This window comes from Fukomys damarensis, unplaced genomic scaffold, assembly GCF_012274545.1.
Source record: "Fukomys damarensis isolate Sample0158 unplaced genomic scaffold, DMR_v1.0_HiC HiC_scaffold_31, whole genome shotgun sequence".
NCBI classification, from domain to species: Eukaryota; Metazoa; Chordata; class Mammalia; order Rodentia; family Bathyergidae; genus Fukomys; species Fukomys damarensis.
In genome coordinates, this window is record NW_022900943.1 from 20,075,239 (window position 1) to 20,090,537 (window position 15,299).

General features: G+C 47.6%; 1 protein-coding gene across 11 annotated transcripts; it reads left to right on the plus strand.

Annotated features, from left to right (window-relative positions):
- Positions 1-2,031: 2,031 nt before the first annotated feature.
- LOC104872283 (spermatogenesis-associated protein 31E1) lies at positions 2,032-14,838 on the plus strand. Of its 11 annotated transcripts, none has more exons than XR_004514887.1 (4): positions 2,032-2,308; positions 3,016-3,073; positions 3,714-3,990; positions 11,852-11,871. XR_004514887.1 is itself a non-coding variant. In XM_033757720.1 (4 exons), exons 1-4 carry the CDS (start codon positions 2,051-2,053, stop codon positions 14,717-14,719), a joined length of 429 nt encoding a protein of 142 aa, XP_033613611.1. In that variant the 5' UTR covers positions 2,032-2,050; the 3' UTR covers positions 14,720-14,838. The 11 variants fall into 11 exon arrangements, 10 of the variants coding, with proteins under 10 accessions (XP_033613611.1, XP_033613617.1, XP_033613610.1 ...); XM_033757720.1 differs by lacking the exons at positions 3,714-3,990; positions 11,852-11,871 and adding exons at positions 3,614-3,674; positions 14,668-14,838; XM_033757726.1 differs by lacking the exon at positions 11,852-11,871 and adding an exon at positions 14,668-14,838 and having other exon boundaries at positions 3,714-3,759.
- Positions 14,839-15,299: the final 461 nt, after the last annotated feature.

Genomic DNA, 15,299 nt, shown 5'->3' on the forward strand with positions numbered 1-15,299 from the left:
TGAGAAAAAGCAGGTATACCTGTCCTATATTCAAACAGTAAACTTCAGGCCAAAACTGATCAAAAGAAGCAAAACAAGTCATACTGGTTAAGGAAAGAGGAAGAGATCATTATTAACATTTGCACTGAATAAAAGCACACCCAACTCGATAAAATACATATTACTGGACATAAAAGATCAGAAAACAACCACAATCATATGCAATACCCCACTATTACATTAAAGAGCTTTAGGTTTATTGGTGTTAAATCTTACCTGAAGTTTTTTTTTTTTCCCCCTAAAGTTTTTACAGAAGTCAAGAACTAACTTTTGACCAGACATGGTGATGCATACCTGTAATCCTAGCCCTCGGAAGGCTGAGGCAGGAGAATCACTGTGAGTTCGAGTCCAGCCTGGGCTACATAGTGAGTTCCCGGGCAGTCTGAACTACATAGTGAGACTCTGTCTCAAAAAACCAAAAAAACAAAAAAAGCACTGACTTCTGCAATACCTCACTATTAAAAATAGACAGATGCTGCACAAAATCAACGAAGAAATATCAGGGCTGAGCAAATTTTTTGAACGAACAAAATTAATAGATATCTACCATGTTCCACACAAGAACAAAATGCACATTCTTCTCAGCAGCACATGGAACTTTCCCCAAAATAGACCACATACTAGCCAATAAAGCAAACCAGTAAATGTTAAATAACTGAAATTATGCCATGCATATTATCAGATCATAGCACAATGAGACTAGAAATTAAAGACAAAATAAAATATGCAAACACTTGGAAACTAACCAATATACTCGGTTACAGAAGAAATCAAATCAATAAGGCAGTTTCAAGAACAAAATAATAATGGCAGTACAATATGCTACCATATGTGAGACACAATGCAAAGCGGTTCTACGAGGGAAGTTTATAGCTGAGAATGCCCACATCACAAAAAAAGAGAGTCCAAATAAATAACAATGCACTTCAAGGTCCTAATAAAAACAAGAATACTCCATACTCAGAGCTCATACAAGGAATGAAATTATAAGGATCATAACAGAAATCACTGAAAACAAAGAAAATAGATAAACCCTTAGCCAATAGCTAAAAAAAGGGAAAAAATCATTGCAATTAGAAGTGAAAAAGATGGCATTCCAATGACACTGCCAAAACAAAACTGACTACTTTTCAAACCTTTGCACCAATAAATTGGAGAATTCAGAAGAAATGGATGGATTCCTAGATACATATGAATCACCAAGTCTGAACCAAAGACATTCAAAAGACCCAAGTAATCCAATAACATGAAAAGAAATTGAACTAAGAACTTTTAAATGTGCAAACTAAGAAAAGCTCAGGTCTGGATGGATTAACTTCTGACCCCTACACAAACTTCAGGAAGATTACCACCAATGGCCCTAAACCTTTTTAACAAAACTGAAAGGAAAGAATACTCCCAATGTTATTCCTGGAAGGTACCATTACGCTGATTCCAAAACCAGACAAGGATCCAAACAAAAAAGAAGACCAGAGATCAACCTCTTTAATGAATACAGATGCACAAATCCTCAACAAGATCCTGGGAAGCAGAAGGCAACAACTCGTATAAAGGATCATACATAATGAGCACATGGGCTTCCTTCCAGAGAGGCAAGGATGGGCTCACAAATGCAATCAATGAATGGAATGAATCACATGAAGAGCAGCAATGACAAAAATTACATGATCACCTTACGAGATGTAGAAAAAGCCTTTGAAAAAATACAACAAACATCCATGCACATGGCTATCATAAAATTATGGCATGATATTACTCAACGTGGAAGATGTACAGAAATGCATACAAATGTAAAATAGAAAACATCAATTTCTCTAAAGTTAGTCAACATAACAGTAATAAAAGGGACTAATAATGTCTGGGTTCCATGACAGGCTGAGCAGGCTGAGTCAGAAGGAGGGACCCAGAAGGCCCAGGAGGGAGAAGGTCTGTTGGGCTGCAGGGTGGGGGAGGGGACGTGATGAGCCTTCTCTGCCAGTCACCCCTCCCCCACACTCAGGAACCCTTTGTGATGCGTCCCAACTCCCGGATCACTAGGACAACTCTCAGAGTTCAGTTGCCTGAAGGTAACGCTACAAGTCAGACGATGAAGAGGTTTCTCTTACTTCTGAAAATCCTTCATGAGACTTGGATGAGTCCCAGCTCCACTACCTGGGCAACGGACGTCATCCTTGCCTCTGCTTGTGGACTGGCGCACCTCATCCCATTAATCCCTCACCTCCGGACCAACCTAGCCTTCCTGCTGACTGGGAAAAGGAACAACAGGAAGGTAAGGAGCCCTTGGCCAAAACCCAACACGCAGTGATTCTTTGCCCTGCTCTTCTTTACAGCTATTCCAAATCAAGACAGAGATTTCTGAGCAGAAAAATCTCAGGAAAGTTGCGAACATCATCCTGCTGAGCCAGGTCACAGGGCAGGGAGTGAGAGTGGGCGCAGCTCCTCCATCTGAGACTCTCAGACCACCCACGTGGTGTGCTGCAGGCGCCCAGGGGAAATGACTCTCTGTAACTCAGTGGCCAAGGACTGGGTTTACAAGAGGGTTAGAGACGTCTGGGGAAGACAGTCTCCAGGCACTGGTGTGTCAGTCAGTCCCCTTTCCACGGCAGGTGCCCGAGGGCCTCACCTCGCCTCTGGGTAGGGCTGATCCAGGGGCTGTGCTGACCGCAAAGGGCCAACGTCAGAGGCTGCAGTTACCTCTGGCATCAGGAAGCAGAGTCCTACCTGGCAGCTGAGAGGCACAGCTACATCAGTCCGGGCTTGCTATCTGAGCACAGAACTGTGACCCAAGACACACATGGTAGAGTTCAAACTTGCTCAAACACACATGGGATTTTCCAAAGAACAAAAAAAGACAGTAATTTTAGTCACTTGCACAACTCAGCACTGTCTGTAAAAAGGGAGAAGGTCCTACCTTCATTGTCTAGGGCCAAGAGGAGGGAGAACTGCAGCCCCGCCTATCTTTGTTTTGTGTCTCAGCACCACAGAAAGAAGAGCAGGTGGAACCAGAGCAGGGAGCAGAGCCGCACTCAGAGAAGTAAGGCTTGGTCCTGTCCTTCCACCCTACCCAAGAAGTAACGTGCCCTCGCCTGCCCCAGAGCCAACATGGACGCATACCCAGGACGGCTCTGGGAAGGCCTAACAGGGAGCCTCCTGCGAAGGAAAGCTCCACTGGGGCCACTTACTTGCAGCTGTGAAAAGCCAGGGGATGGGTGACAGGAATGCAGGAGGGGGCACTGTGTGTGCGTGTGGCACTGCCGGATTTGAAGGTGGAAACGCCAGCTCCAACCTTGGAAGAACTGTTTTACTTTCATGTAGCAGAAGACTCTTTAAGATGACCTTTTCCTTATTGTGCACAAAGTGATTGGTGGGAAGTGTGGGTGTTAAGAGGATAAAGAAACTCCTTGTCCACGTATGGTCTCTAAACCCTTCTGTGGCCTTCAGGGGTCTTGTGGCCTTGGACCCTGAGCTGGGCTGAGAGGGCTAACCTCATGGGGAGTCCACTCAGGAACAAGCCAGTGAGCCTCCTGTAAAATCCCAGACCCTCTTTCTCTGTCATAACACAGTCTGTTTCCAGCTTGCAGAGATTGCCCGAAGGAGGTGGTGGAGACTCGGGACCCAGCTTTATTTATGCACAGGTGAGGAAGTTCCCAATTCTCTCACCTTCCTACCAACAGGAATGAGGATGTACCCAAGGTGAACGGACTGAGCAGGAGACTCCAGGTCAGGAGTCTTGGGAATAAGCCCTGGATGGAAGGAAACCAGAGCTTTTGGAAGTTGGGAGCGGGCAGTGGAGGGGCTGCGGGCCACAAGTGCCCACCTGGGCCCATCCCGCCCAGCCCCCTGTCCCTGCCTGCTCCTGGCTGCAGCCTGTGCCTCCTGTCTCCCACTGCCACCCACCCGGACTCTGTGACAAGGGCACGTTTCATCTATGCTCACGTGGAGTTGTGCCAGGTGAGGTGTGCAAACCAGGAGCTGCTCGAGTTCATCAGCCACAGAGTCACGGGGAGGAAGAGCCCGCTTCCAACACCTGGGCCCTGAGGCTTCCCCCGGCTCCTGTGTCACAGCACCCTCTGCCTCGGTCCTCTGTCCCAACACCAGGGCCTCAGGACCGGTGCAGCTCGGGGAGAATCCCACAGGACACTGTCACACAAGGCTCCCTTCTCTGGAACTCAGACCCTGCCCACCTGCCCTCTTCCCGCTTGTTCCTCTCCTGCTGCTGGGAAACTGACAATGCCCTATTTTTCTTCACCTTGGGCCCACGGCTGTCCCGGCGAGAACCTCCTTCCCACCTCCCGCCACACACTTCATTCCGGGGTGAGCCAAGGCTGGCGGGCACGCTCACCATTCAAAGAGTGCAAACCCTAATCCAGGAGGGAAAAGGAAGGGGTGGCCTACTTGCCAAAGCCGTGAGCCTAGACCTCGCCCTGGCTTCTCCAGGGAACACGGGAAGGGCCCTGAGGGGCAAGCGAGGCACCACCTCGCAGCCCTTGTGCAACATCGGACACCAACCACGGTGGCTCCCTGCCTCCCGTCAGCCGTCTTGCCACCTGGCCTTGGGGGACCCTACAGAGCGGGAACGGAGCCAGCTCTGCCGGGGCCTGGTCTTCCTGCAGGGGGAGAACCTGCTGGCTACGGCCTGGCTCTCTGAGAAGTGCTCCTCTGTGGCACTTCAAGCTGTGAAAGTCCCCCAGCTTCCTTCTCGGCTCGCACTTCATTCTCGGGCTGAAGGCCTCCCGCAGCCTTCAGAGACCCAGCCCTTGACCCACCAAGTGGCCCGACCGCAGCTCTGCACAGCAAACCTGCCCTACTCTGTGCCTCAGGCCCAGACGCAGGCCCCAGACCCACGCTCACCCCCAGACCCCCCACCTTCCTGCCCATCCCAGGTGAAGGCCTGTACAACCACTGGGCCTACACGCCAGCAGGAGGCACAGTCACCTGTCCCAGTGGAAAATCAGCAACTGGCATGGCCTCTGCAGACGCCACCAAAACCCTCGGGCCCTAAGCTCCCAAGAGCGCAGGAACACTCTGCGCAACCCACTCTGAACCTTCCTCAAGGCAGCCAGGCCTCCCAGACCCCCAAGTCTGCCCATCTTCTTCTGGGGGAGTCTAACAGCCCTGAGCTCCAGGAGCCCACAGAGCTAGCCAGGGTAGAGGGCTTCTGGAGAGACGAACACCTGCCTCGCCCTGCCTTCGGGATCCAAACATCCCAGCCAGGGATGCAGCTGCTGGGCAAACTGCCAGGGAAAGGTCAGGGCCAGGCACAGGGCAAGCAGGGGCCCCCCATACCCTCAGCTCCTGCTCATCAAAGCAGCCAAGGGGTGCAGAACATAGGCTCCTGCAGCCATGGCAGAGCCTTGAGGAAGGGCCCCAGAGCCTTCCAACGAGGCCAGCCTGGGGATGCTCTTCAGCAAGCCCTGGAGAGGGACCCCCAGAGTTCAGGAAGGACCTCCCAGAAGGTTCGGGGACATTATGACCAGCATGCAGAGAGGGACCCCATCAAGCCTGACACCTGTGACACAGGTCATCGCTCCTCCATGGGCCCGGGCAGGAAACACCTGGAGAAAAGCCTGCGAGAACACCTGGGCAGGAAGTTGGGGCAGATCCGCGAGGGCATGATCCCCCTGTGTGTGCGCAAGTCCTGGCTTGCTGCCAGCCACAATGTTAACCACTCCAACACCCATGCCACACCCAGAGAGCCAGTCCGCTCCAAGGGTCGTTGGGAAGCCCGTATCAGCACCTCTCAGGAGCTTCCCTTCCTCGACCACAAAACTCACCTGATGCTAGAAGCACACATTAAAAGGTCTTACTTAAAGCACAAATGGGGTCCACACTCCAGACCCTTCAGCCCCTAATCATCCTAAGCCTCAGCCTCCTGCCCTTCCATGGCCCACTGCATCGCCAGAGCTGCAACCTGCTTTCCTGCCCCACAAAGCTCCGGGACACGAGCAGGGAAGACAGAAGGCACTTCCCACCCTGCAGGGCCCTCTCCCTGCTTTGTCACCTGCACATAGTTAAGTGCCAAGGGCCTGCAGTGCAACTCCCTTTGGTCCCAACCGGGCCCTCAGAGGCCCACTGGACTAACCTCCTCCTCCTTACTGCACCAACCTCTCTTGTACTGATAATTTCTTCCTATTGCCGTGTCTGTGGCTTCCTAACACAAGTTTGTTCTTATTGGAGGGAGTGGCTTCTGTCTGTCCTGTGGGACATGGGAAGGGCTCAGCATCTGCTCTTCTGAGCAGCTTCTAGAAAGCACGGAGCCTTTCGGGAGGGGGGAGTGGCACTGAGGACCCATGGTCATGTCCCTGCCCTGTATCGCTCCTTCAAGGAAGTGTTAAGCACTAGACCATGAGAAATACAGAGCACCGCAAAGCCACTGGGACTGTTCAGCATGACCCAGCTCCACAAGATTCCGGCACAGTGTCGGCTCCACCTGTCCTTCCCCCACTTCTCCCGTGTTGAACAGTGTGCTGATGCGGCAATTCATACACTAAGCCACGATGGGTCCCGGGTGCGACACATCACAATGTTGGGTGCTTAGGGGGGAGGCTAAGGGTTCATAGGCGGCACCATGACACTCGCCTGGATTTCATGGAGTGTAACAGTGACACCTGCCTTGTGACCCCCAGCTCTGCTTCATGGAGGCTGCACAGGTTGGGCCCTGCCAGGCACACACAGGTCAGCCTAGATGACACGGCAGTGTCACCTGCCCCTGCCCCAGTACGGCAGCCAGGATAGAACCTGCAGGCCTGCCAGTGAGGGCACAGGTCAGTGCTGCAGGAGAGCTACAAAGCGCTGCTCCACTCTTACCTCAGCTAGGATGTGTGTGCAGGGACCATCCACAGAGGGGCGTGTGGGAAAAGGGGGAAACATGGGAGAATAATTGTGAAACGTTTAGCAAATGAAGGAGGTAGAGGATGTGTGGATTTCCTCTTGGGAAACTGTCTCTGCCCGCCTAGTGCCATTAACCAGCACGGAAGAAGCAGACATCGCTGGCTGAGCTGCTCACCCGCTTCCCATCTTAGATCTCAGCCCTGAGACCATGGGCTTGGAGAAGCACCTTCGGTGCTAACATGGATCCAAGAACAACCATTGTCGTAGGTGGGAAGATCAATTTCTGAGCAGTATATTTCATAAGCCTGGGGGCCGTCACCTCTTCCGTTCTGCAGGGAACCACTTGACGATGGCTGGAAGACCCAAGGCCAGGGAATTCTGGAGGTGACTCACAGAGCACCGACTTTTACTCATACAGGGGGCCCCCACTTTTCTCCCAGAGAAGAGGTTAGCACGGAAAATGGCCAAGGGGCTGGCCTAGGTCACAAGAACAAGTTCACATCTTCAGTCCGTGGTTGTCCCACAGACAATCAGGGAAAGAGTCAATAAATCACACGGGTTAAAAACTTAGAGGAGTGAACTGGCTAAATGCAGGAGCTTCATGGATGGGGATGCAGGCCAGTAACAGTCTCAACGGTGCTCCAGCCTACTTCCTGCTGACATGGCCATGTCCCAGGACCCAGCTACAGGGAAAAGCAGGGAGCCTCAACACAAGGAGAAGAATATATTCCTCCTGTCTTGGTCTCTGTGATCAATGACCAGAGAAAAACTATTTCAAGGAGGAAAGATGGGTATCTGATTTTGGTTTCACAGGTTTGAATCCATGGTCATCTGGCTCCAAGCCAGACACACCATGGAGGTCGTGGTGGAGGACAGTGGCACATCTCATAAAACATAGGAATTGCAGTGGGTGAAAGAGCCACAGAAATGATATCACCTTCAAAGTCCTACCCCCAGTGACCTACTTATACCAACTAGGGCCCTCCTCCTGAGAGCTCATTCAAGTGTGAACTTACAATCCAATCACCCTTTAGGCATCTCTCAATCTATTCATGTTGACAAGACCAACAGCCCTAGGGAGTCATCACCCCAGAGTGACTTGCTTTGTCACCAGCGGGGTTGCGTATGAACCCCCTCTAGGGGCCTCCATTTGTCCTCAATGGCAATGCCACTGAGGCAGATGACCTGGGGATGGGCCCTGCCCAGTCATCTTCCAGAACCCCAGAGACGGGACTCCATAGACGCTTAGTCACCACTGAGTCCACTCAGGGACCTCACAGGCAGTTTCTGGGTGGGAAAAAGTGAATCTGGAGCCTGGAATTGCGAAGGGGAAAAGTTCCACATAGCGTGATGCTGATGGACCAGCCTGAAGCAGAAGGGAGAAAGTTTCTGTCCCTCTTGCCACCTCTGGCCCTGTCCTGCATGAGTGCACTAATACAGCTAGCAGCACAGAGAACCCTCAAAGACCTCCATGGAGACCCTCACAGAGACCTCCACAAACACCCACACCCACACCACCAAAGACATCTCCACTGAATCCCTCACACCAATATGTACTGAGAGTGCTCTGAGTCTCCCCTAGATTCCTCCCCAGAGTTCTCAAAGTCCAAGACCTAGACCCACACTGAGAGAGAGAGAGAGAGAGGGAGACAGGGACCCCAACAGAAACTATCCCAGAGATGGACAGGCACACCCACACAGAGACTTCCAGAGATCCTCAGAGACCTCCACACAGACCCCTTACACAGCTCTACCGAGCCTCACACAAACACAACCCAGCCAAGATCTACCGTAAGACACACACAGAGAATTCCAGGACACACACTGACAGTCCCATAGAGGCCCACACTGAGAGACACCCACAGAGACACTTGCCCTGACCTACTTACTTACACAGAGACCCACACTGAGAGAATCCCGAAGAGACCCACATGGAGACTCCCAGGCACACATACCCTGACCCACACACTGAGATTCCATATGGACACCACTGGGTAACAGACACAGAAATGTCTCCTGGGGACCTCCCTCCGGAATAGAACACCAGCCTCAGCTTCCTCACAAAGGTACTCCAAACACATCCACATGCACCTCCTACAGAGGCCTCTGATGGAGATTCACACCAGGAGAGACCTCAGTGACATCTCACAGTGACCTCACACTGCCATACTGTCCTCACACACAGCTCCCTCAAGAAAATCACTCAGCCTCCCACACCTTACACAGATCTCAGACCCTCCTAAAAGATGAGCATGCACACACCTCCCCTACAGGACAGACACCTCCCCTACAGGACACACACGTCAGCACCACGGAGACTTCACAGAGACACCTCCCTCAAAGAGACCTCCACATGCACCATGCACAGAGACCTCAAGGACACACTTACAAAGAGATGTCTTGCAACGACCTCTCACAGAGACCATACTCAGTGAGCAGGAGATGGCGCAGAGGCTACTCTGAGAGACCTCAGGCTGAAAGCTCCTGGAGATCTTACACACATTCCACTGAGTGCTCCCCAAAAACCCAGACAGAAGACACAGAGCCCTGCCTCTGACCCACAGAGTCCTGACACAGACTTCTCCCACAGAGGCCTCAAACACCACCTCCTAGACTCGCTAACTCTGTCTCTCAGACACCTCCCCCTACAGAGATCTCACTATGGTTGCATTTGATTCACTGTCAGTAGTGGTTCTGTCAGTCATTTGCCAGTAAGGAGCTAATATTCAAAATATACATTACTATCATAAAACTCAGTGGCAAATGATTAAAGAATGAATGTAGGGTCCCTATTAGTCAACATTCCCATTTCTCCGGCATGACACCCCAACCCACAAATAAAAGGAGAATAGGTTCAATTTGGCTCATGGTTGAACCTCAATTTGTACTGAAGATTGGTGATTTCATTAGTGGACAGACGTTGCATTGCTAGCCTTTTCTAGATTAGTGCTATGGAAAGTGGAATCTGGTAAAACTAACCCAAGTATAGCTACTGAAAAATTTAAGTCCAGGTATCCATAATTGATATTTAAAATCTCGATACACTTAATTTATGACCTAGAGCAGTGGAAACTTTATTAGAACATTAGGTTCTACAAACATAGTTTTCATTTCTTTTTTCCCACCAGGAGCACCTGCGTATTTCTTTTGGGGGGTTCTTTTTTGTAAGCAAAACACTTATTGGTACATTTTGGATATACATAATAATATCACCCATCAACCTGGGCATTTCTCTAAGACTATCATCACAGCATTCATATCAGCATGGCAATAGATATGTAAGAGATATTAGCAAGTAAGAAGCAATTATGTCCTTATTCAGGAAAAATTTTCCATTGGGCTATAAACTGTTTCTTGATCGTACCTATAGAGGATCAAAATTTTCAAATAATGATTGAGTGTGAACGACTTATATTTACATATCAACTCCTTCAGTTCTCAATCATAATCAACTAAAGAGTGTTTCACAGGCCAATGCCCAGAGTTGCAGAGGCAATTTTTATCCTTTAGTAGAGCACAAGTATGAGATGGTCTCCGATTTCATAAGGTGAGAAGACAAACAGAATGATGACTATTTCAAGTGCACCATGTGGATGAACTAGATTGTGATAATCAGAAATTTTGACAACCATGGAGATTGCTGTGTGAGACAAATGGAGAATCAATAGATATCAGTGCTTACAGAGAGACGTTGCAGTGAGGATTCACACCGGTGCGCCGTTGATGTGCACAGGGTGATACACATATGCACCTGTGTGTAGTGGGGCTGAGTTTTGTCCGAGATTTTTTAAAAGGTGAAAGATTTATATGATCTGAAGAGAAACCAGAGTATCGAGATTTTATATTCTTATGTAATTCTCACTAAGGATGAATAAATGAAATAGGCTTTCAATGGTAAATCTCAGCACGTTACGTAATTGTTGTAACTTAGCCACAGATATCAGAATGTTAGTATATATTCTCTTGAAACCTCTACATTCTCAAAGTATTTAGCATATAGAATAATGTTTTTGTCATTTTCTGTAGAAAAAAGTTTTCAAGGTGATATGTTCTTACACTGACAACTCTATCACTCCGTATTTTCCACTGTACTCTATTTTGGAGGAAAATCTAAAGAACAATGGATAAAGAGAACTAATCTGAATCAGAGATGTCCACTTCACGTGTGTCAGCAAGTTGCCAGGCAGATGGATGCTCCAAAAATACCAGGGACTTGAAGTTGCTTCTGGGACAACATGCAGGATGAGGGGGCAGTGACTGACAAATGAATTCCGAAGGAAACTTAACATGTGCTCTCGGGTCATGTGGTCACGCACATCACCTAAAACAGTTAAAGTAATTCCATGACATGGAATGTAATTATCTATGAAGGCAAGGAAAGGTGATTTTTTTTTACCGTACTGAAGAAATATAAACACACATAGAACAGAGAGTCTGAAGGTAAGGGGGAAGAGGTGAGGACACTAGGAGACAAGAGGGAGATGAGCCACAGTGGAGACCAACTGGTCACAGTGACCTCACACTGCCATACTGTCCTCACACACAGCTCCCTCAAGAAAATCACTCAGCCTCCCACACCTTACACAGATCTCAGACCCTCCTAAAAGATGAGCATGCACACACCTCCCCTACAGGACAGACACCTCCCCTACAGGACACACACGTCAGCACCACGGAGACTTCACAGAGACACCTCCCTCAAAGAGACCTCCACATGCACCATGCACAGAGACCTCAAGGACACACTTACAAAGAGATGTCTTGCAACGACCTCTCACAGAGACCATACTCAGTGAGCAGGAGATGGCGCATTTTTTTTAAATTTTATATATTACAGTTTTGTGGGGATATTTGCTCATGTCTCCAGATGAATGCTTCAGTATTTTAATTTTGCGCTTGCACGTGGAAATGTGGGGATGGGTCATGCTCAGGTGATGTGAGGTACAAAACAGCTTTGGGATTTATCTTTGGATTTCACCAGATGCACGACTTCATCCATTCAGGAAGTTGAATTCAAACACCACCTCCTAGACTCGCTAACTCTGTCTCTCAGACACCTCCCCCTACAGAGATCTCATTATGGTTGCATTTGATTCACTGTTATTAGTGGTGTCATTCATTTGCCAGTAAGGAGTTAATATTCAAAATATACATTACTATCATAAAATTCAGTGGCAAATGATTAAAGAATGAATGTAGGGTCCCTATTAGTCAACATTCCCATTTCTCCGGCATGACACCCCAACCCACAAATAAAAGGAGAATAGGTTCAATTTGGCTCATGGTTGAACCTCAATTTGTACTGAAGATTGGTGATTTCATTAGTGGACAGACGTTGCATTGCTAGCCTTTTCTAGATTAGTGCTATGGAAAGTGGAATCTGGTAAAACTAACCCAAGTATAGCTACTGAAAAATTTAAGTCCAGGTATCCATAATTGATATTTAAAATCTCGATACACTTAATTTATGACCTAGAGCAGTGGAAACTTTATTAGAACATTAGGTTCTACAAACATAGTTTTCATTTCTTTTTTCCCACCAGGAGCACCTGCGTATTTCTTTTGGGGGGTTCTTTTTTGTAAGCAAAACACTTATTGGTACATTTTGGATATACATAATAATATCACCCATCAACCTGGGCATTTCTCTAAGACTATCATCACAGCATTCATATCAGCATGGCAATAGATATGTAAGAGATATTAGCAAGTAAGAAGCAATTATGTCCTTATTCAGGAAAAATTTTCCATTGGGCTATAAACTGTTTCTTGATCGTACCTATAGAGGATCAAAATTTTCAAATAATGATTGAGTGTGAACGACTTATATTTACATATCAACTCCTTCAGTTCTCAATCATAATCAACTAAAGAGTGTTTCACAGGCCAATGCCCAGAGTTGCAGAGGCAATTTTTATCCTTTAGTAGAGCACAAGTATGAGATGGTCTCCGATTTCATAAGGTGAGAAGACAAACAGAATGATGACTATTTCAAGTGCACCATGTGGATGAACTAGATTGTGATAATCAGAAATTTTGACAACCATGGAGATTGCTGTGTGAGACAAATGGAGAATCAATAGATATCAGTGCTTACAGAGAGACGTTGCAGTGAGGATTCACACCGGTGCGCCGTTGATGTGCACAGGGTGATACACATATGCACCTGTGTGTAGTGGGGCTGAGTTTTGTCCGAGATTTTTTAAAAGGTGAAAGATTTATATGATCTGAAGAGAAACCAGAGTATCGAGATTTTATATTCTTATGTAATTCTCACTAAGGATGAATAAATGAAATAGGCTTTCAATGGTAAATCTCAGCACGTTACGTAATTGTTGTAACTTAGCCACAGATATCAGAATGTTAGTATATATTCTCTTGAAACCTCTACATTCTCAAAGTATTTAGCATATAGAATAATGTTTTTGTCATTTTCTGTAGAAAAAAGTTTTCAAGGTGATATGTTCTTACACTGACAACTCTATCACTCCGTATTTTCCACTGTACTCTATTTTGGAGGAAAATCTAAAGAACAATGGATAAAGAGAACTAATCTGAATCAGAGATGTCCACTTCACGTGTGTCAGCAAGTTGCCAGGCAGATGGATGCTCCAAAAATACCAGGGACTTGAAGTTGCTTCTGGGACAACATGCAGGATGAGGGGGCAGTGACTGACAAATGAATTCCGAAGGAAACTTAACATGTGCTCTCGGGTCATGTGGTCACGCACATCACCTAAAACAGTTAAAGTAATTCCATGACATGGAATGTAATTATCTATGAAGGCAAGGAAAGGTGATTTTTTTTTACCGTACTGAAGAAATATAAACACACATAGAACAGAGAGTCTGAAGGTAAGGGGGAAGAGGTGAGGACACTAGGAGACAAGAGGGAGATGAGCCACAGTGGAGACCAACTGGGAAGCTACCAGGGCCAAAGAAGGCAAGAAACACGGTAGATCCAGATGGGAGGAAAGGGTGTGGGATGAAACTGCCAGCGTTGTCGGGCAGGTGCTGGGGCACAGAAGCTCAGGGACCTGTGGTGGGGTCTGATGTGAGGCTGGAGCAGATAAAACCCCAAAGAATGACGGTAAAAAGAGAATAATTTAAGGTCTATTTCATCACATTTCCATTTTGCCTTCACTGCCTGCTCCCTTGCTCAGAGGAAGATGAGTCTCCCAGGATTTCACTGCCCTGGAATCCTGGCGTTTTCTACTTCACTACTTCTTTTTGCGCTGACCTCAGCCTGATGCCCATCCTTAATTATTCCTGTGAGTAAATCCCACTGGAGTGTGAGCTGCTGGGACTCAGGAGCAGAAGGAGGGTGACTGAATAAAGGAGTCAAGCGAGGCAAATGGGTGAAAGGGAAATGCGCAGAATTTCTGGGCCCTTCCCCTGGTTTCCCTCCCTGGAAAGTTGGAGATACCTTAAGGGTGAGGGTCACAAGGGAAAGTGGACAAATGCAAATACTCTGCTTTGCAGGTGAATGTCCTTGGTGCATGAAGGTGTTTTAAATTAAATAAAGGTAATGGTTAGGTTTGGGCCAGGACCTTATACTCATTTTTTATTTTTTTGGAAAAAAATTATAAATGAATGTCCAATGAATATTTGAGAGCGGACCTGTGGAAAGGGGTTAAATTTTATATATTACAGTTTTGTGGGGATATTTGCTCATGTCTCCAGATGAATGCTTCAGTATTTTAATTTTGCGCTTGCACGTGGAAATGTGGGGATGGGTCATGCTCAGGTGATGTGAGGTACAAAACAGCTTTGGGATTTATCTTTGGATTTCACCAGATGCACGACTTCATCCATTCAGGAAGTTGAAAGAGAGAGAGAAGAGGCATAAGGATGAGGTGGCCTGGCAGGCGGTAAAGGACGGAAGGATTTTCCACCTGTGGCCCAGGGCCAGCCAGCGACATCTGCCACGTTCAGGAGCACAGACACACAGAGAAGTACCAGGCAGGACACACAGCATGTCCTGCGAGTTGCGAGTGCTTTGGTGCAGCCTGTGCCGCTCCTTACTCCCTGGTGGATCAGGAAGGTCTCAGATGGCAGATTGCCTGGTGTGCGATGGGACAGACAGGGCCGTGGTAGAAGTAACTTTCTGATTCTGCAATGACTGGCAGAGTTTCCTCTTCTGACCTACGTGTTGACTTAAGAAATTTCATTCTGTGTCTACAATTTGTCTGAAAAATATTCTTACGGTTTCGATTTATTTCATAGAAGAGCTGAAGGGGGACGTGGGAAGCTGTGTGGCTGGGTCTGGGAGGAACACACCTTGCTTCAGTCTACTCTATTTTCTTTTTTCCTGAAAAAGCATTAAGCCCTGCACTGAGACAAATGTTCCTGTTGCATGTTTCACAGTAATTTAAAATCAATCTTTAAATTCTCACATTGTACAGTGTACGTGAGGATTCTGTCTTCTT

Coding starts and splice junctions, on each gene's coding strand:
- LOC104872283 (XM_033757718.1), top strand. CDS start 2,051: ATGCGTCCCAACTCCCGGATCACTAGGACAACTCTCAGAGTTCAGTTG. Junction 2,309..3,015: donor GGAAAAGGAACAACAGGAAG/GTAAGGAGCCCT, acceptor TTTGTGTCTCAG/CACCACAGAAAGAAGAGCAG. Junction 3,074..3,227: donor GCAGAGCCGCACTCAGAGAA/GTAAGGCTTGGT, acceptor ACTTACTTGCAG/CTGTGAAAAGCCAGGGGATG.